Source organism: Diabrotica undecimpunctata, chromosome 3 (genome assembly GCF_040954645.1).
Source record: "Diabrotica undecimpunctata isolate CICGRU chromosome 3, icDiaUnde3, whole genome shotgun sequence".
NCBI classification, from domain to species: Eukaryota; Metazoa; Arthropoda; class Insecta; order Coleoptera; family Chrysomelidae; genus Diabrotica; species Diabrotica undecimpunctata.
Window position 1 is genome coordinate 175,571,108 of NC_092805.1, and position 22,640 is coordinate 175,593,747.

At 32.7% G+C, this 22,640-nt stretch overlaps 1 protein-coding gene across 4 annotated transcripts in view; it reads right to left on the reverse strand.

Annotated features, from left to right (window-relative positions):
* Positions 1–4,242: 4,242 nt before the first annotated feature.
* LOC140437865 (calcium/calmodulin-dependent protein kinase kinase 1) overlaps positions 4,243–22,640 on the reverse strand; it is a 189,363-nt gene continuing 170,965 nt past the window's right edge. For all 4 annotated transcript variants that reach the window (XM_072527653.1, XM_072527652.1, XM_072527656.1 and 1 more), the window contains 4 exons: positions 20,494–20,696; positions 8,852–9,067; positions 8,579–8,746; positions 4,243–5,494 (listed from right to left, as the gene is read on the reverse strand). In XM_072527653.1, coding sequence (XP_072383754.1) covers positions 5,249–5,494; positions 8,579–8,746; positions 8,852–9,067; positions 20,494–20,696 — 833 coding nt within the window. In that variant the 3' untranslated portion in view covers positions 4,243–5,248. The remainder of the gene's footprint in view (positions 5,495–8,578; positions 8,747–8,851; positions 9,068–20,493; positions 20,697–22,640) is intronic.

Genomic DNA, 22,640 nt, shown 5'->3' on the forward strand with positions numbered 1-22,640 from the left:
GCAACAAAATTATTTGTATAAATAAATATGAAAAAGCTCAAATATACTTGATTTTGTTACTTAAAATATATTTCACATGTCTTGTCAAACTATGCACTAGAAGATTATGTGTGGGACGAAGGCATTAGAATTGCCACAAAAACATTAAGAACGGAGACCCCATACAGTCTTTGTGTAAAAAAAAACAGAAGGAAATAGCTAATACCCTATTTCCTGCCAATCCACTACAACAGTTCACTCAAAATAACGTCAACGTTCGACCTGACGATTTTTTGGCTGAAGAAATAGCAATAGCGATGAAAAGTATTCAATTAGGAAAAGCAGCTGGGACTGATGGTGTGCCTCCTGAGGCGATAAAGGTCATCATAGAGAAAAATCATAAGATTGACCGGAGGATCTTCAATCAACTCCTCCAGAAGCAAATGTGTCCCAAAGAAAGAGATTAAACAGGCAAGACTGACGCTTATACTTAAACTGGGCAGAGACCCCGGGACTGCCAACTTTTACAGGCCGATCTGCCTTCTAGACAGTCTAGGCAAATTTTATGAAAATCAGTTAAAAATTGCGTAGAAGATGAGTTACAGATAAACAGAAGTATCTGACAAATAGTATGGATATAGGAAATCTCTTCCGTCGATGCGTTAAAAGAAATAACTGACACTGTAAAAAAGACGTAGAATAAAATGGACCATCCTCGTGATGCTGATGTGAGAAACGGATTTGAATCAGCCAACTAACTATAACTAATCGTATCATCACTGCATTGGAAAAAGCAAATGTGTCAGATTATTTGATAGGTATAAACTACCTCAATGAAAGGTATGTTCAAGTGGCAAAATCTAAAGACCTGAAAACATCAGCAGGTGTACCTCAAGGATCCGTACTAGGACGAACGCTTTTGAACGTTCTATATAATGAGATACTAGAAATCGACAGGGATCTAGCTCTACTCATTCAATGTAACAACTTTGAGTTAGAAATGCTAGTGAACAGAAGCCGCAGAAAAGTCAATAGATGGATGGTCGTCACTTAGTAAGTAAAAAAAAAACTAATTCATCATATATATTCATCTTATTTGCATATGCGTGCAGTATCGCCTGGTATTCAGGAGAAACAAGAGTTCTCCTGTTAATATAGTGGCAGTATCCGGAATTTTATGTTTGAAAATCTCCCGTTCCATCTGAAACGGGATGTAAAATATATTTACGAATCGTGTGTTTTAATTATTAAATAAAGTATAGTAAATTTATCGAACTTTCTGGACTTGAAAAATCTGTTAAAAACGTCATCAGTAGATACAATTTAGGAGGGAAATAAATAAGATTTGGTGTTTAAGGTTTTAAAAAATACACAGTTTTAACATATAAAAATTTTTATTTTAAATTTCAGAAAATTTAGCTAACTACATTTCTAGAGTAACAGCGTTAACGGTGTGCAAAATTGTAAAAAGTTAGTGCTTTTTTGGGTTGTATAAATATTTTAGAGATATTCAGATGGAAACGTTGGAATAACACACATATAGGTGAAGAATGTATAAAACCTATTTTACTAGTTATGTAAAAAACATTTTATAAGAACAAAGCACGAATTGTTTATCGTTATTTATTTTAAATCATATAATAAAGACTTGAGTATTGATATCAAATAAGAGAAAATTACTATCACACCTTAAAAATAAAGTACCAAAATACTTCTAGTGTGATATTGCAGAAGTTTCTAAAACATTTTACGATTGAGATTAATGCTTGGTTCTCTGCGGTAAGTGTGTTTGAAAAGTTTATAAAAGATTTAAATAAAAATAGTAAAATAATAATTTTCTTTTCATTTACGATATGGGAATAGGTCTATATAAATTTATATTTTGTGCTTTATTAACAATCTTAAATTGTATTCCTAGAAGGTAAAGTTGAGAATTAAGAATTACTGATATTTATATGTTTAGATCATGCATGCAGATTTCTTTCCTTTAAAAATATATTCTCATTTTAACAGATTGTTGCTACTATTGAAATGCCAAATATTAAACACAGAAATCGTGTATTGTAATATGTTAGTTATACAAGAACTTTTCCGATAACCGCCAAAACAAACGTGTTGCAAACGGTGTATTGGTGGTTGTCTACACAACAGGAAATATGACTATCTGACCAAATTGTAATGTATTTGGTTTATCTAAAATACACTTTTAAAGAAAAAAAAAACAGATACAATCCTCAACACATGGTCCCTTATTACTTAAATATGTTAATTTAATCAATATTTAAAGATGCAAAATTGTAATTACAACTATGATTTATGAAAATTTAAAAATTTTTGTATCTCTAACAGTACATTGACAAAATATTATAAATGGAGTAAAAAGGATAAATAGTGTATTGGAAGATATTTCACTTATATATTTTTTTCTAGAGGAAGACTTTTAGAAGTTTAATTTTTATAGAATAAATAAATATTTTCGTGAAATAATTCCTAATTAATGGATAAAAAAATATAAAATTCTGTTAGTGTCACGACTATTAGAGATAGTAACGATAATACATAATTGTTTTATGGTTTAAGTCCGTCACACGTTAGGCATGACATTTATCCGTGGCGCAGCATTGGAAATTGTCTAATGAAAATAATTAGATAACTTTTCAATTCTAATTTTCTTATCTTAAACATAATAAAATTTATAGAAAAATATGTCAGGTTGGTACAGAAAACACAATCATTTAATATCACTCAAGCATGCAAATTCATGGCCGTCACTCAGTAGGATGGGTAACCGCGATAATAAGGAGAAGGAAGAACAAATCTTCGTCAACTAGAGGGGGAATAACGGAGAAACAACAGTGGTGACCCAAAACAAAGGGAAAGGTATCCATTACCGAACTAGTATTTGTTACTGCGTTCGTGTTGGGAGCCATTGTCATTGGACGAGTGCTACATTGATATTGGAAGAAGCGGCAATAACATAAATAAAACTTTGTTAAGATGTGATAAAGACTAGGAAAGTAAATCTGAAATTAAATACAAATAAATGTGAGTTTATGAAGAAATATAGGACATACAATTTCGAGTAAAGGTATAGCACTAGATCCTGAGAAGATAATCGCAATGGAATAGTGTCCAATACTACAGAATGCAAAGAAAGCAAAAAGATTCGTCGCATTTACAAATTATTATAGAAAACACTTCTTTTTCTTAGGGTCCTGTCCGTTACAATATCTGCACGCTAAATAAAGCTTGCCTCGTACCAACGGCGTTCACAAATCCAAACTGATTGGGCGGAATTTGTTTCTCGCATTTCCGGTAAATTCTTTTGTCGATGACTTTTAAAAACAGCTTCAGCGGATGGCCGGTTCTATAGTCTTCACAAACTTTTGCTCCTGGTTTTTTTGGCAATGGTTTGAACTCCGATTTGAGCCACTCTACTGGTATTTTTCCAGCCTTGTATTTCATAAAATATTTCATTTGTTCAAGATTTTCTTTGTATTTTTTTCTCTGATCCACAAATATTTCATCGGTCATCCACGATTCCCGTTTCTCTGTATCTTTCTTCAGGTGTTCTTTTATTTCTCTCACATAGAAAACATATCAATCACATTTGAGAAATAGGCTCATTACTAAACAGACTGTCGAGAAATAATGTAAAATTCGAGTGGATAGTAGTAGGTTAAAAAACTCAAAACATCACTATCAACTTTTACGTCCGGTATTGCCTTATGAGCAACTTTGTCAAACGGTAATGAAAAAACGGTAATATATGACAGTAGAACGCTCAACAAAGCAGAAATCAATTATCCTACGGTAGAGAAGGTATTGTTAGTAATAGTAGGGAGTATTCCCAAATGGAGACATCATCTGCAGCGGAAGGAACGTTTTTACACTGACGGACCACCGTCCACTAGTGAACTAGTGAACTGAAATTAGAGGAATACAAATTTACTATGTAGGAAACTAAAAATATTCCAGCAGATTCCCTATCATAAATCAAAGTTATATCAGAAGAGTTCAAACAGCTAAGTGAAGACACAGAATAAGGGATACTGGTGTCGACGAGAGCACAGACTAAGAAACAAATAAAGCGTATTTTGTTGGAACGGTGTGTTAAATATGTTCACAAGTGAATTCAAGAAGATCTCTCGTTCCACCTGCCTCAAGATGACTAAATTACTTTATTACCAACAACAGACAGGTCACTGACACGAGGAACTGCTGAGAAGGGGGCACGTTTTCTTTTTTACAGTAGCTTTTAGAACGGTAGCTTTAATTTTCATCGTTTCATAATTATCTATATTTCTTAGTATTCTGAAAATCCGGCAATGTTAGGTGAAAATCCCAACGTCAAATTGAATGACGTGCAACGAATTAAAAAGGAAATAGCTAATATATTATTTATAGTAAGTCGAGTAAAACCACATTTCATGAAACTTCATAAAAAAATCATATTGACAAGTTACTGTTATTAATTTTTCAAAAAGTCAATCATTTTAAGCTTGCTATTGTATATATGATGCTGTACAATATCTACATAAATATCCAAGGTGTCAATAACTACAACCATAGGGACTTTGTCCCGAATGTAGGCAACCGGCACAACACCTTTACTCTAAACGGGTATTGTAGGTTGTCTACAACAAGGAACTATTGGTAAAAAAATAAAAACTCCTAAATATATATCATTAAAAAAAAAGTAAAAAACTATTTTATGTCATCGTTTAAAAACAAAAACTTACAAAATATACTTAATTAAGATTTTGTTATGTTAAATAATATACATTTTTTTATTGGAATATTAAACATTCAAATTATAAAAGGCTACGCATAAACAATTATTGTACTTTAACACAGACTGAAAATTGTAGCTAATTGGTCTAGTAAAACAGCTCAAAGAGTTTTTTACGTAATTTAGAATCTCTTACTCAGAAGACAATAGAGAAAAGTCGAGAGCAATTGAAAAAAGTTGTCTATAACGCAACAAAAAAAAAACAAAAAGGATTTTGATTGGGATATATTAAAAATTAAATAAAATAGATTGAAACCTCAAAAAATGTATAATTAATTAGTAACCAAAGCCTGATAAAAATTACCAGTGACAAAAACTCCATTTTGAACTATCCTCTAGACTAACAATATATCAAATAAACGAGATTCAAAACAAATTAGACATCAAACATCACAGATCAAGCTCTCACACAATTCTCTCACGCATTCACCAAAACATTTTCAAAAATTTTCCTAACCTACACCACATACAACGTTATCACCGTTTTTCCTCCTGCCGTCTACCATTAGCAGTGATTTCCTCTAAACTTTGGTCCACGCTCACTTCTTCGACGCATTCTAGACTCAAGTCAATGCTAAGCTGCTTCTCGTGATGCCAATCGTAACTGCCAGGTGCTGAATTGGACCGACCGGATTGGCCGATGTGCTGACGTGGCGTTGACACTGAGCTGGAATGTGAAACTGTTGGTACGCCTGTTGTGTCTCGTCGATGAAGAAAAGGGTTCTGAAATTTGATCGAAATATTATCAATAAATGTGTTAATTCTTACCAGAATGAGGTTAGTCGACTTAATTTGACAGATGACATACAAGACAAGGGCAAGTATAAAATATTGAAACCCCAGATGAAAGTTAATAAATATACCATTGGATCGCTCATCACAAGAAACCAAGAAATATCCCGAGTGGTGGAAGAGAAACAAATAGATTTATACGCCCTAGAGGAAACAAAACAAAAGGAAAATAAAAAGTAGGTGGATAAATTTTAATCTAAAGTGGAGTAGCAAAAGAAAACAAACAAAGAAGGTGTAGTCTTACTAAATCACCAAAGATCAGATCAAAGAATGTCAATACACATCAAAAAGCATTGTAACAACAAAGATAAAAATGAAGAAGAAAAACTTAAACATCATCGGGGTTTATGGCACATGAAATAACAAGAGAAACATTTTATACCGAATTCCAACAGGTAGTAAACTAAGTCAGAGGGGAGATGATAATACAGGGGGATTTTAAAGCTCGAATAGGCAACCAAGTAATGAGAAATCAGTTGGTAAATTTAACAATACTAGAGAGACGCTCTCTCCTGTATACTGTTCAATCTGGCTCTGGGGAAAGTAATACGTATGTCACAAATCACAACCACTTGTTCAATATACAGTATACTCCCTCTAAAACGAACACGGTTATTACGAGGTTTCGCTTATAACGAGATACATTAGATGTCCCGTGAAATTTCTATTGAACTAGAACCGTCTATAGCAAGGCAAATTTGGTTATAACGAGAGAAAATAAGATCCAAAAACGTGTTTTTTACGTTTTTGGTCGGGTCGTGACTATAAATAAATACCTTTTCAAACAGCCCCTCAATAAACTTAACTGCAGCCCGCAATAAACTTCTTTACAATGAATAAATACAACCGTTTCACATCTTTAGAAAATATGATAGAATGATACTGGACCATTTAAAGCAGTTAAAAAAGACAGAGTTCTTAAAATTGCAGAAGCAATAGTTCCTGTTATCCTTGAAAATACGCTTTAAACATTATGTAGTTGGAAAAAAATATAAGTACAGATTTTTTGTTTTAACGTATATCATTGATAATAAAAGTAAACAACTCTTTTATGTTTTAATATATTTCATTGACAATAAAAGTAAATAACTTTGTTTCAAAAACGCCATTCAAACAATATTTATTAGCATCTTATATTGCTCCGAATGGCTTCACTATAGGAAGTTAATGGTTTAGAAAACTACAGATTCATATGTATGCACAGTATTATTATTGTCTGATATAACGAGATCGGTTTATAACGAGTTAATTAGTCTGTCATTTCAGATCTCGTTATAGAGGGAGTCTACTGTATAATAAATCAGTGCAAATCCTGGCCTATGCTGATGATATAAATATTGTTGGGAGAACGGAAAACGCTGTACAGGAGGCGTATGCAGCATTAAAAGAATCAGCTACAAGAATGGGCATAAACACCAACAAAATGAAATATATGAAAATAAGCACGCAACCACAAATCCTACGACCACTTGTTATAGAAAACGACGTCATCGAAGCAGTGAACAAATTTGTATACCTGAAAGTGCTCTTTAACGCTGAAAATAATACTGGTGCAAAGATAAACCGCAGAATTTGCACGGCCAACAGATGCTACTTTGGGCTCATTATTCTCCTTAAATCCACAATTATATCGAGAAATACAAAAATAAAACTACAAAACAATAATACGCCCAGTTCTAACATATGGTAGAGACCTGGATTCTAACAAAAAATAATAAAAACATGTTAGGATGTTTCGAAAGGAACGTACTCGGGCGAATCTATGGAGCAGTGAATGGCAATGGAGTGTGGAGAAGACGATACAACTTCGAACTTTACAGAATATACCAGGAACCTGATATCGTAAAACATATTAAGATAAGACGTCTGAGATGGATAGAGCATGTAATGCGGATGGAACAAAATGACCCAGCTACAAAACGCTCCTTGATAGACTCATTGATCAGAGAAAAAGAGGAAGACCCAGAACAAGATTCCTTGATAACATTGATGAAGACATGAGAATTATGGGAATACATGCTTTGCGGAGAAAGGCGATGGATAGGAGGACGACTGGAGAGAAATTCTTGAGGAGGCTAGGCGGAATTAAGCAAAAACATAACGAGAATGTTTAAACGAATGGAAAGCTTATATTCAATAATACTCGTTATCCTACAATACAGTAAAAGTATATCATAGAAGATTGCTGAGGATAAAATATTAGAACTATGAACGTTGCACCAATGCCAGACAAATGGAGAAGCATTACATTAGTACATGTTTGCAAAAACAAGGGAGATGTACAACAATGTATAAGCTACAGGGCTATAAAACTACTTAGACCATAAAAATATGAGCGAAAGTAATTGAGACATGACAATAGGGATACAAGACAGATACATGAAAAAACAGAAACATCTCATAATCAGTTTGGCTTTATGCACGGAAGATCAATAATAAATAAAGAAACAAATGCTCATTTGGTTTTCATTGATTTTGAGAAAGTATATGATAAAATTTGTCTATCATATGCTGTAATATGAGTAAATATTATGAGAGATATGTATGAGCAACTAAGAACTAGTGTTTGGACGGGTGTGGGAGAGACTGATAAATTTCATTTAAAAGTAGTATTGCACCAAGGCTCGGTACTTAGTCCGTATTTATCCTCATTAGTTTTGGATCAGATCATAGCAAAACTACAGGATAACATTTACTGGTGTTTAATGTATGCTGATGATGTAGTGTAAGAAGAAAATAGTGAAAGCGACTAAGAACAAAAACTGGAACAATGTAGACGAAGTCTTGAGCAAAAAGGTTTAAAATTTAGTGGGACAAAAAGGGATTCTTTGGAATGATAATTAAGTGAAAAGTAATAGTTTTAAAACCTAGATGCGGTATTACAGAGGAATGGGGAAATAGATGGAGATGCATGGCGTCGAATTAAAGTTGGATGAATGAAAAAGTCAGATTAATGCAATAGCATTAATGCAACTCCTGCGAAATATATAAAAACGTGTTTTTTGTGTTACTTACTTGGAAGGAGTGTTTTTTGAGCATATGTTTGATTAAAATTAAAGTATCTAACTTCGGTATCGAAGTTATGACTTTAGCTACTTCTTCTTCAGTAACTTCGACCAAATGGCAATTCTCCTCTTCCGATGGAAGTGGGCATTTTCCGTTGCTAGTTACCCATGGATGAACCTACAAAATAAATTGAAAGAAAATTTGATACATGGCAAAAAATATGTAAGATTTTAGTAAAGCACAAAGTTGTATATTTGTGTAGAAAGTATAAAAATACAATACCTTAATTTCTGGTAAAGTTATCCTCTGAGTCGGTTCTTTTACAAGCATCTTTCTGATGAGATCTTTAAGAGCGTCACTGATTGCAGGCTTTTCTGGAAAGACGACCGGCTGGCTTTTAATTTTTGAGTAGAGTCCAACGATGTTTCCCTCGTAGAATGGTACTTGGCCGTAAACGAAAGCGTATAGTGTCACGCCCATTGACCAAATATCTGTACCCTAAACCAGACAACAATATTTATATTTAAGAAGCTCAAACTTATTTCAAAAATTTCTATATATTATATTTAATGAGAATAAACCGCAACTTTATTTGAAAATACGGAAATAGTTCACAAAATACGAAGGTGGAAATCAAAATATTTAAATAAAATTTACAGTTATCTGTACCGTTTTCTGAATTTAAATTAAAATAATAGTTACCGAGATATTCTATTTGTTTATATGCCAAAAAATTATGTGGAACTTCATGATGTCGCCAAAATAATGCCATTTTAATTGTGTAAAGTGCGTTGGATAGAAGTGCTCTTTTATATGTAAAAAAATTGGCAAACTACTACATTGTTTAGTTTTTGTTGTGCCAGATGTTAAATAATTTTAAATAAAAAAATATTAGATTGCAAAATTATTTTGCGAAATCTATTGAATCGATTTTAACGAAATTTAGTTTTAGACTGTTTTATTATATTATAACGATATTCTATTAGATATAAGAGAATTACGAAGGTCCTAAGTGGTTAAAAAACATCGAATAAGAAAAGGCTTGGTTTCCACCCTTTTTTGTATTGATTGCTATTTTGCCGCAACGGTGTAGCATTTGCAAATTCTTTGGTATATAAATTCCTTGATATATATATATATATATATATATATATATATATATATATATATATATATATATATATATATATATATATAAGATAAATGAAAATTACTGAGTTCTCGGGAAGAACCGCGTTGAGAATTTAAAACTCGACGTTTCGGCACCCATTTTGGAGCCATTATCAAGAGTGATACGGTTCGGTTCGAGTTCGGGGTCTCAATCTGCCTACTCCCCTCACTCGAGACGTACCAGTATCGTGTTCTACATTGCAAGAACTGTCTCTCGGCACTGAGGTCTCAATCTGCCTACTCCTCAGTGTCGAGTGAGTGTCACTCATGTCCTCATGTCAATGTCCTTTTGTCCTTCGTCCTACGTTATGGAAAATAAGTTTAGTAGCGGTTAATAGTAGCAATTTAATGTGTAATTGCAGTCAAATTCTACCTGTCCCAGTTTTTTTAAGGAGAAAAGTTACAAGTTTTGTGTTCAGTGCTTCTTCAACCTCGCTGTTCCTGTTTTGTTCCTGAAGCAGTTTTTTTGATCGTGTCCAGAAAGTTCAACCCCAGAAACTTTAGCAATAATCCCAGAAGTTTCAGTGTAAAATATTAATGTGAAATACCAGGTAATATTTTCAAAGTAAAGTAGACCTTTTTTTTTTCAAATAACAATAATTGCTTTCATAACAAATTAAATAATGTAATATGTATTATATTGAAAAAGTTGTATTTTATTAATTTTATTTTTATTTATAATAAATGTTGTAATTTTTAAAATATGTGGTTCGTTGTTTAATTTAATATATACCTCAGCTAGCTCAATTATGTGTTCTAAGCAATCTGTCACTGTGTGACGTCGACTCTGTAGTCTCCTGGTAGAGTTCAAAAAGAAATTAAACCAAAATTTACTTTAGACTTTTGATAAATTAACCCAAATGAAGCACGTTATTTATTAATATTGAACAAATTTAATATAAACAATAAAATTCGTCTGCAACTTGGGTTGCCTTTAAAAATTTACAAAAATAGGAATCGTATAAATCTTAATGTGGTTTAGTGTCGTGACAATAAAAATTTATTACAAAATGTGGAGACTCTCTACAAGTACCTAAAAACTAAATAAATATTGCAACTTTATAAAGTGTTTAAATGAACTATAAAGAAAAAGAAAATGAACACTTTATTCCGCTGACTTTTAACTTGCATTCAAATATAATCAAAATTTCAAATGATCCCCAAATTATTATCCAACCTCACTTTAAAACAGTTCTGATTTATTTAAAGAAAACTAACTACTCGCAAAATAATCGGTGAAACTGGAATATCAATCCTCTCTTCGGAAGTTAAGGTACGTACTATTCTATTTTTAATTTAATGATCATTAATATTTTCAAATTTTTTTAAGGCCTATCGCAATTATGTTAATTCATGAATTTTAATTTTCTCAATTTAAATGACATTTCTGTACGCCAATAATAATTTATAAGTCAAATTGTTTCTCTTACTCTCTGGAACAAATTCTGGATATCTCTGCTGTGGAAACTGTGGAAAAACTAAAATTCTAATTAGACGAGTTAAAAAAAACACTCCCGACCTATTCCATAGTTTCAGGTCTCCCCTTCGTCGAAAAATCCTCGTCGGCCTCTCCAAAAAAACTTCTTATCCGTTGCTGACAGCAACCAACGTTCTTTTTTCTTTTCGTCTTCTATTTTTTTTAAACCATAAAACTGTCCTGTTCTGACACATTTGTCAATCCACATTAATTTCTCATAATCACTTTAATCACATCTAATTTGGGAATTTATAAAAAAAAATGTTCAGATATAAAACTTATTCTATTACAATGCTAATACAATTTATTCTTTTCATCTCCACATCATTGTAATTTCTTATTTAACAAAACCCCTATTAATTTAGCTCCCACAGACTTGCTTGACAGTTTATTTTCTGACGTTTTTTTTTTAAATTTCTATGTTTAAATATTTTTTAAGAATTCTTTTTTTTGTTCTTTTTAAGGTTTAGACGATTCACCTTTACACTAGGCAACTATACTATTCAGAAATTATTAACACTATACCAGGTAAGTCAAAATTAATTTATTTAACAATTTACTAATCTTTTTCTCTCTTTTATTTCAGAGTCGAACCCACATTGTGATGGCTTCATGAAATTCATGAACAACAAACTCATATAAAAACCATTTGAGTTGTATCCTTTTTAACATATTGAAATCATTTCAATATAATTAAGGGTGTGGTTATGCTGTCAATTTATTTGTTCTTTGTCGTCAGTATAAATGTTGACATATAACAGCTAGCCTTAAATTTTCTATGACGTTTATTTATTTTGTTTTTTTTAAGAGGTTAACTTTATGAAGTTCCATTTTAATTAAAAAATAGATCTTTCATTTTAATAATCTATTTCTGCCACTGTTATAAATACCGTAATAATAGTTCTATAATTCTTATAATAGTTTTGAAAGTTTTTTGTAGCTTTTCCCAATTGTAAACAGATAGGACATATGTAAGTCTTTTTTATATTTTATTTTGGTATAAACCCATGTAATTTGCTTATCTGTTTGTGTAACTGTTTGTTTGAGACAAAAATAAATATTTATTTCATTTCTCTGAACCATTTTGTTTTTTATTTTAGAAAAATCTCCTAACCTTTTTTTGTGTTTACTTTTTTAGGAAGAAAGAGCCTTTTTTTCTTCATCTAGCAAGTTTAGGATCCTTCGAAGCGTGGTCCTTTTTTTCTTAAATAGCTAGAAGTCTTTCTTTTTGTTCTATTTGTTCATTTGTCCCAGGAGATTCATGTAAGTAACCCCTTTGTTTCATTTTTTTGTAGTTGCCCCAATCCAACCCCCTTGCCCTTTACTTATCCACGATCCCAGCTCTCCTAACAAACCCTGAGTGCCGTTCGCATACGTTTCGATTTATTTTGCTTGCCCTATCTCGACACCCATAATTTCTGTCCCCAATTTTCTACCCCCTTCTACAACGGTAATACATTAAAACATTTTTAACCAGTCGTATGTTATAGGAAAATTAATTATTGCGGTTTTATTCGTTATTACTATGCTCCAAAATAAATGGTTTAAAGTTATAAGCAAGGTAAGTAAAAAAGATGTTATTAATCATTTTTAGGATAAGTCAATTATTATTAATAAATTCATCACACAACTTTTTCTGCAAAAATCAGAATTCCGCCTATCACATGCAAACACAGTCGTTTTTTCACAGATCCCCTCTAATACAGTAGTTTATTATGTATGTGACAAGATTCACATTTAGAACGTCAAACTATACTATTTAATTATTTTTTCCAAAATTAGAAGTAAAAAGAGATATTTGGATCCAAATTTCCACAGAATAAATTATCGACATACTCCACCAAATATTCCGGTAACTCCTCACAATTATTACTTATCGACCACTAATTTCTAACTTGTAACCCGCTGGCGAGCCTTTCAAAACTAGTCAGAAACTCAATTAATAATTCAGTAGCCACTGCCAATTTGAACTACGGTTTTATCATAAGGCAAACAAAAAGATGTACACTATTCGATATTAACAAACATCAGAAGAGTTTAGACGTTCAAGATTGATACCAAAATTCATTCGAGTATTTGAAACTTCACTGAAAGGTAGTAAAATTCAATAAAAAAGTTGAGGGTTTTTAGATAGTTCAGCGGGAAATTGATTTCGGGCTATTATTCACACTTCTTCAACACACAAGCAATTCATATTCAGTAAAATGGTGATAAGAGTTTGCTGTCAAGTCGTTGGAAAAAAAGGCGAGGGCGAGATAAGAATAAGGACTTATTCGGATGTAAATTTTCACGTTCTTTTTGACCGGAACCGCAAAAGTAGAATTATTCATTTGAAGGCTTCGGATGTACTTTTGTGTTTGTAGGATTATTATACGACTAAGAGGATTTGTTTGTTTACTGTAGAAAATTCATTATAAATTAGAGAATAAGTTAATTATACGGGTCAGTCTTTTGAACTCGTAATGACGTTAAAACATGTTTTATTATTTTTTTAAATATTATTTCATTGAGTTTTAGGTTTTCTAAGTTTACGCGAATAATTTTAAAATTGATTTAATAATAAAATAAAATAAATAATGAAATAATAAAGGTGAATAAACAAAAAAAGCATAAGAATAAACAATGAAATAGAAAATGAACTGAAACCACAACAAAACTTTTAACAAAATTTCAAGGAATATTATTTTTTTTAATAAGCATCCATACGATGATTATCGAAATTACAATCTGGTCATAAATTACCAATGCTCTGCTTATTGACGATAGGGGCCTACACCAAGAAACGGGCCAAATCTCACAAGATAGCAGTTTCTTCTTAAAATCATATTTCCATTGTATATTAACATTAAAAACTGAAAATTGAATATAATATACGTGGAGCCAGAGATTTTGTGATGAAAATGATGGTGCTGGTATAATACCGCCTTTCTGAGTTCCATTTTTTTTTAGAATGGCACTTCTAATTGAAGCACTCTGGAATAATTATAAATTTAATACTCAAAAGTGTTAAATATGAAACAACTATTTGAATAAATGGTTTTGAAATACATTTTTACGCGTATATTTTTGTACTTTACAAGGAGAATTAATAATAATTATTATAATAATTAAATAATTATTAGAATTAATGACTAGATAAAATAAAAATAAAAAATTATATATTTATATAAATAATGCCCCACTTTAAACTTTTGACTTGAACTATATTTTTTAATTTTTTTTTTTTAATAGAAACTATTACTCTTCTTTTTCTTCTTCTTCTTCTTCTTTTTATATAGACATGACTCTGTCTGTTTTTCAATGTGCCTCCAGTAAGTTGTCGTTCCATCGTTTTCGTGGCCTTCCTACTGATGGTCTTTCTATTGGGGAACCGTCTCTTCCCATCTTTACTACTCTATTTGTTGTCATTCGGCTACTCTTCTATTTCTTACCCAGTTCTGATATTCTCCACCTTGCATCTACGTCGTATATTTGTACTTCTAGCTCTTTCTCATAGAGTCTTACCAGCAATTTTTCTTCCAGCAGAGATAAAGTGTTTTTATCTCTGCTGTTTTTAACATCCTTGTCATCACTTGTTCTCTTATCTGACCTTCCAGCTCCAATTTTCATGTTAGTAAATTTGCTGTTGCAACCATGCATTTTGTCTTTTTTTAGGAAGTTAACATGTTAAATATTCTGGTGGTTATATTAAAGTGGTGCAGCATACGTTGTAAATCGTCTTCCCTTTGAAAGAGTAGTATTTCGTCGTCTGCATAGCAGATTCTTTTAAGTTGTTTTTTTCTCATTTAGTATCCTTTTTTAGTCCTTACTTTTTTTATTATTTCATCCATAATGAGGTTGAACAATAAAGGGGATCTCCCTGTATTATCCCATTGCCAGTTTCAATAGGGTCGGTTAGTTCTTCTGCTTCTACTTTTACTTGCATTATGTTTGTTTGTTAGATATTTTCGCTCGTTTCGATTCTTCCCAGAGTTATCTCTTTTGCGTTTAATAAGTAGATAACGTCCTTTAATTTGACCCGTATTTAACGTCTTAGTAATTGTCAGTGTTTTATTATAAAAATGAATTTACATCAAGTAACGGTCGAATCCATCACTCAGTTGTACGCCTTCAAGGCTTTGTCATCAGCTATCCCTTATATATCTTTTAACCTCCAAAAACTTGTATAAGATTTTTTTAGCTGTTTTTTCCATCATCATTCTGACTTTATAGCTCTGCGCGAGTCCTAGTCTCCTCAAGAATTTCTCTCCAGTCGTCCCTATCCATTGCTTTCCTCCTCCAAGCACGTATTCCAAGATTTCTTATGTCTTCATCGATGTTATCAAGTAATCTTGTTTTGGGTTTTCCTCTTCTTCTATGACCACTGGGTTTATCAAGGAGCGTTTTTCTAGCTGGGTCATTTTGTTCCATCCACATGCTCCCTATCCACCTCAGACGTCCTATCTTAATATGTTTTACGATATCTGGTTCCTGGAATATTCTATAAAGTTCGAAGTTGTACTATGTTCTCCACACTTCATTATCATCCACTGATCCTTAGATTCGCCATAGCTGTTTTTTTACTGGCCTAATTATGTTTTATGCTCTTATACAGTACGAATGAAGAAATATAATTTTAATTTTAAATCGTTTTCAAAGATTTTCTTTAATATAATCTGTTATTAAAGCTCACCTAAGATATGCTATATTTTCTATATTTGATAAAAACTACAAAAAAAAAATAAAAATTGTAATGCAATTGAACAAACTCCGTACCAGGATTATTCTTTATAATTCTTTAGAATGATCTTTAAATATGACAAATTAGGCAGACTTGTCGACTAGCTTATTACTAATAGTACGACAAAAGAATGAAGTAAAGAAAAGAAGAAAATATAAGAAAAATATATGAAGCAATACAAAGAATTCAATAGAAAGCTTATATTTCTTATTATAAACCGCAATAATAAGTAAAATGCTCTTATTATACCATATTCAACCACTTATTTTAAAATGAAATTCCTTTTTCGTCAACAACTTTCAACTCGTTTGCTATCCCAAGCGGCCTAGATAAAATTCCGCATTCGGATTTTTATCTTTTTCTATCTAACAAGGCATTTTCTCGTTGTAAACTCTATCCAGTAACGATGCGAATTATCCACATAAGTAGATTTTGCAAAATAATGTCGAGTTTACATCGACTATCGTTAAGAATTGATCTTTCCTTCCGCCTTATCTACTTCACGGTCATTCAAAGTTAAAGAGCGGGAAGCTGGAATAGTTGGCTAAGACTGGTGCATGCGATTAGTTAAATCAATATTGCAGACAAGGTTCGGTATTAAGTTTAACCAAGTGTTGGAAGCTGGTACACGAAAGTTATATGATGGAAATGCCAGTGAAGTTGACTTTAATATGTAGGTTTATACGGGAAACTTATTAGCAAAAAAATAATAGAGTAATTTTAAGATTCTAAGGAATAGTTTTTCCTTTAATTTACATTTTCGAAATCAGTAATACCACAGAATAAAAACTCAAGAAGATAAAATAGCCAAATGTAACAAAAGTCAATATATTATCGACACCCTATTTATGTAAAGATATAGTGTGTAAAATCTGACGATCTTCTTCCTCTTTATAAGCAATTTTGCTTGTTCATTGGCGGATTAATACCTATATGAAAGATTGTCACTGCATCTTTTGCGCTCCGTCCGGCTCGCGGAGATAAGAATACGGCCGGGGTCAGAAAGCCCTGCCTGTCGTAAGAGGCGACTAATGGGTAGGAATAGGGAGGTGGAGAGCCGTCGCTTGAGGTGTCGGGTTTGTAGAAACGCACACGGTCGCTTCGGCGACACGGTCACCGGTCTACACTCCTAGTATCCGAGACGAGACTACTCGTGGGACCACTCTACTCCCATTCCAGAAGAGCCTGGTGAGGTTGAACGAGCTGGGCCCGTAAATACCTCTCCTGACCTCGGTCAGGAGGGGTGTGGATATACCGCTCCTGACGGCGGTCAGGAGTGGTGTAGGTGTCCCGGCACGTACCCACCGGGAGATCCAAGAGTGGTAGAGGAGAGATCCTCGGCGGCGACCTGTCTACGTGTGAGGTGGAAATTCCTCCGCCTGCCGAACCTACCCGCCCGTGGTGTGGGAGTAACGGGTAATAACAGTGTAATAACAGTGTTAATGTGTCTGTTTCGCCACATAGTGTTATTAAGGCATCCTGCCAGTCTATTTTCTGTTTGTACTTGATCTTTCACTTCTTTGTCCAGATCTCCATAGTTCGACAGTGGAATTCCCAGGTATTTTATTTCCATTACTTGTTCAATACTGATGCAACCAATTTCTATTTTACATCTGGTTGGTTCTTTGCTGACTACTATTGTTTTGGTTTTCTGAAATGAGATTGTCATATTAAATTTTTTTGCTCTTATGTTAAATCTGTGGATCAGTCTTTGCAGACTATCTTCATCTTGGGCAATCAATATTGCGTTGTCTGCGAAACAGAGTATTTTTATTTCTTTGTTTCTTATACTGTATCCTTTGTTAAGGCTTTTGGTGATTTCATCCATAATTAAATTGAAGAGCATGGGACTTAATGAATCCCCTTGTCTTATTCCGATGCCTATTTCTATAGGTTCTATAAGTTGTCCATCTATTCTGACTTCCATTTTGTTGTTTTGGTAGATAATATTTATTTAGGGGAACTTCTCTATTATACAGAAGATGGATTACATCTTTGAGTCTTACACTATCAAACGCTTTCTGTAGGTCAATCAGACACAGAAATGCTGGTCTATTATCCTTTGGTGATTTCTTAGTAATTTGCTTTATAACAAATATTGCGTCTGTACACGATCTTTCACTACTAAAACCCTGTGTTTCATCTGCTAAAGTTATCCTCTGATTCATTAGTTTTTGTAAAATGGTTATTGTAGGTTTTAGGGTAGTGTTAAACAAGTTTATACTTCTGTAGTTTTCTGACTGTTTTTTTATCTCCTTTTTTAAATAGTAGAATTAGTTCGCTCGTTCTCCATTCTTCCGGTATTTTATTGTGTTTTATAATTTTATTAATCAATGTTGTTAATTGTTTTGTCTACAATATTTCAGTAATTCGTTTGGCATCCCGTCTTTACCTGCTGCTTTTTTAGTCTTCAGCATTTCAAGTATTTTCCACACTTCCTGTATATTTATATTAAGTTCTTGATTTGTGGTTATTTCTGGTGTTACTATGTTCTTTTGCATAGAGCTTTTTTAGGTAGTCAATCCACGTACACTTTTCTATGTGTTTTGGTTCTATTAGTTCCTTTACCTTCCTTCTTTGACCTCTTAGGAAGCTCCTTTTTTTTTGCAGACCGTAAAAATTCATGGTCCATTTCTTTCGAAAAGCCTTCCCAATGATAATTTTTTATTTTTCTTACAAGTGCATGTGTTTTGTTTCTAATTGTCGTGTAATGCCTCTTGTATATTATAAAATGGTATGCCTCTTGTGTTTTGTTCGACATGTACTTCAGGTAAGTTTTTTTCTATTCTTTACATTTTTCCTACACTTCTGTAGAAGAACTTCCTTGGACAAAGCTAAGATATTAGACTTAATTTTTTTTGCCCAGCTTTCTTCGACTCTATTACTTTCTGTGATACATGTTTCTGCTTTTTTTTCCTTTTTCTGAAGATACCTGAAAATAATATTAACTGAATAACTGAATATTGGAAGCAACATCAGTTAAGCAGAAGAATTTCACATTCGAAATGATTATATTTTCCATTAAAACAGGAGATTCAAAAATATACCTTCCAAAGAGATACAATTGTGAATGATTTGCTAGTGGATGATTACTTTTTTAGGTTTTAGTTAAACCGAACAATTGTCCAAATTGGTAATATCACTATTTGATAATACTAGTAACAATAAAAGTCAGCCTAGGTCACGAAAGATGCAGATTAACAAAAATGAATAATAAAATCATAAGTGAATAAAGAAATAATCACAAAGTCTCTAAACCAAAATACACAGACAAACATCATAGAGAAACTCAATGAAAAAATTACTAAATTCCTTCTTGGAGCACATAAATTCTGTCGTAAACACAAAAAATTCACTAACTTAAGCCAACACACTCAACAGCTAATGAATCGAAAAAACTTTTACAGTAAGACAAATTAAGCCAACAAGGCATAAGGAAATTAAATAATGGTATTTCAAACAACCAAAATAAAATATTTAATAAATTACAATAACGAAAAAAAAACGGGAAACAAAATAAAACTTTAAAAGTATTGAGAAGAAAACTGAGAAACTTCACGAAGTCACAATAGACTTTTACAGCTGTAGATCCAATAGGTCGGTATTCGTTTGGGATAGAGAACAAATGATCAACTTACATTAAAGCTATTGATCGATAAAACAGTAAAATACAATAAGCCATTGGTCCTTGGTCTGTTTGACTTCCAGAAATCATTTGACACCATTAAAATGAATGCGATTCTAGAAGCGCTTCGCAATACCTCTGATAGACTACAGATATTCCCGGTTTATATGTAATATTTACAGCAGCTCAATGACCAGCGTAAACAGCGATAATCTTAGCAAGTTTCCCATACAAAGAGGAGTAAGATAGTGTGATGCATTAATATCAAAACTATTTAATAGAGTGTAAGAACATGTTTTTAATGGGATAATAAAGGCATCGGGAAAAAATTAAACAGTCTATATGTTAATGATTAAGGAGAACAGATGATTTAAAAGAGGTTCATTCAATAATAAAAGAGCTGGAGCAAGAAACAGAACAAAGTTGGTCCGTGTATACGTTATTACAAAACGAAAATTATGAAGAATAATAAATTGAGATCCCACGTAGACAAAAGAAGAAGAGGTAAACCACCAAAACATTAAAGCGACGATACAAAAAGAAAAAGCTAATCTTAAATGACTAGAAAAATTGAAAATAATCATAAGCAGTATAAACGATCTAGCCTTATCGTAAATCATGTAATAAGAAAAAAATGAACATAATGTAGAGAAACAATGTTAAACTAAATAAAAGGGTACGACGGTAAGTGTTTTAATTTTTTTTTAATCAGTAATTTTATTTAAAAAAAAACTTGTTTTAACTTTTATTACGATTCAATGCTTCGTTATATATTTTTCTTGTATAAAACCGTATTGAGACGTGTATATTTCGTAATATGCAAGTAAGTATTGCAGTAGTAGCCTGCAGCTCGGATAAAAGCCCTTATTTTAAGTATAACAGTTTCTATATTAAATTCTCCCCGCAAATTCGTAGCAAGCATAATATCTTACCTTTCCGCTAAATCCCGCCTGTTTCTGATCGTTGAGAGCTTCTGGTGCTGAGAACGCTGGAGTGCCTGCGGTATTCGAAAGAAAAGCATCGCTACCGTGGAACTCGTTGCATACCCCTAGGTCGGCGATTTGAACTCTGCCCGCATCGCTCAGAAGCAAGTTCGCCGGTTTTATGTCTCTGTGGATTATCCTTTGGTAGTGAACTGGAAAAAGAGAATCTAATAGGAAGACGTTCTTACAATGAAATAGATATTCTTTACGGGAATTTATTTTACGGAGTTTAAGGCAGCCCAACGGTATTTTTAGAGATTTTTAGTAGGAAAACATTGTGACTCAATAAAAGATCCGGTTTTATATATAGCATGAAAAAGATTTATTTTATTGTTATAACATTACTTTATATGTATACTATAATTGTTCAATAAAACACGTTTGATGAGTGCATCGGTAACTTCATCGCCATGGAAATAAATTTAGAATTACAGTGGCGAGTAAGCCATGAGAGAAAAGAACAAGAAGAGAAAAAATATCAGAATTTATATACTACTAAAAAAATATCAGATAGTTTTAATTTCATTTGTGTTATTCAAGTTTAGGTGCTTTAAAAATACTGTGGTTTACGATGAAACAACATCATTTAACTTTGGACGAAATTAACAGGGCTGTAGCTGAGTACATGCTAGTCTCCATAGCGGCGTTTTAGAGATACTGGCAGTGCGGCTGAGCAACATCCAGGATGGGTACATGTTAACTTTGGCTAGAAGAAAATCTGCATAGTCGAAGACCACTTAGAGACTCACATCTTTTTACCGGTAATCACGGTGCAATACTAGAGTGGTGTCGTGAATGTCAAGTCTTGGGTGAAAATGGGCTACAGTTTTCTTCTTCTTCTTCTTAGCCTTCTGTCGTCCATGTTTGGACATAGTTCTGTCTTAACTCCTTTCATCGGTCATTAAAGTTTTATTTACCGTTAAATCCAGACTTGAATTTCATTCAGGTTCACGAGAGTATTGATATTTTGCCATGGCCAGCCCAATATTCAGACCTAAGTCCTGTTGGATATGAATGGTATATGCTCCAACAACGAATCACTCGTATAGGCAACATTCACAACGCATTTCGTACTCCTTAAGCATTCTTACGGAGGGTACAAAATAACATCCATGATGGAAAAGACAATTAAAAAATAATATGTCTGTTGTTCAGCTATTAGCAGCTGAGGCGTTATATAACCTAAATTAGTTAATTTTTGAATAAATAGGTGGCTAAAAAAAATCGAAAATAAATTCCTGTAATTTGATATATCAAAAATGGATGATTTGGCGTGGCGATTTGGATATAAGGATGGCTTAGTTTGTTCCTTGTGAAACAGTAGTTTTCAAGTTGCATATATAAAGAAAACTCGGTAAGATTGTCATTTGTAAAAGTAAGATCCTTCAAAAGACATTGAAGATCTTCGATGTTATCTGCCACTATCGCTGTGTCACCAGCATACCTAATTTACTAAATATGCCGTTTACATTAATACCCTTATTAGAATATGCCCATGCTTCTGCAAATGCTTTTTCTATGTAAAAGTTAAACAACATTGGAGAAACAATATACAACCTTGCATTACTCCATTTTTTATTGAGAAATCTCCCCTTTCGTTGAAATGTTGAAGACGTGTTGTTGCGGTCTGGTTCCAAATACAAATTGACAATAACTCTTTTCTATCCTCATAGTCGATGATAAGGAGAAATTTTTCCTTTCTTTGATTTAATTAATTCTATATTAATGTTTGCATACTGAAGATCGTCTCCCTCGTGCCAAGTCCATTTTTGAAACCAAACTGACTCCAGCAACTGACCTCTACACATTTCTTAAATAATCTGGTGTGTAGAATACTCAAAAAAGTTTTAAAAAGTGGCTCTTAAGACTTATTAACCGGTGGTCCCTGCAGAGCGGTGTTTTGAAGAGGACAATAAATGTAGTTTTTGGTAATTGGTGATTACGTATCTCGAGTACACTACAAGCAGTTTGAAAGTTCTTATACATAACACCAATTCGAAAAATTCCGTTCTGATTGCCTTGAGCACAAATAAAAAGAAGACATATGTATATATCACTAGAAACATCACAGACATATCACTAAAAAGAATCATTGA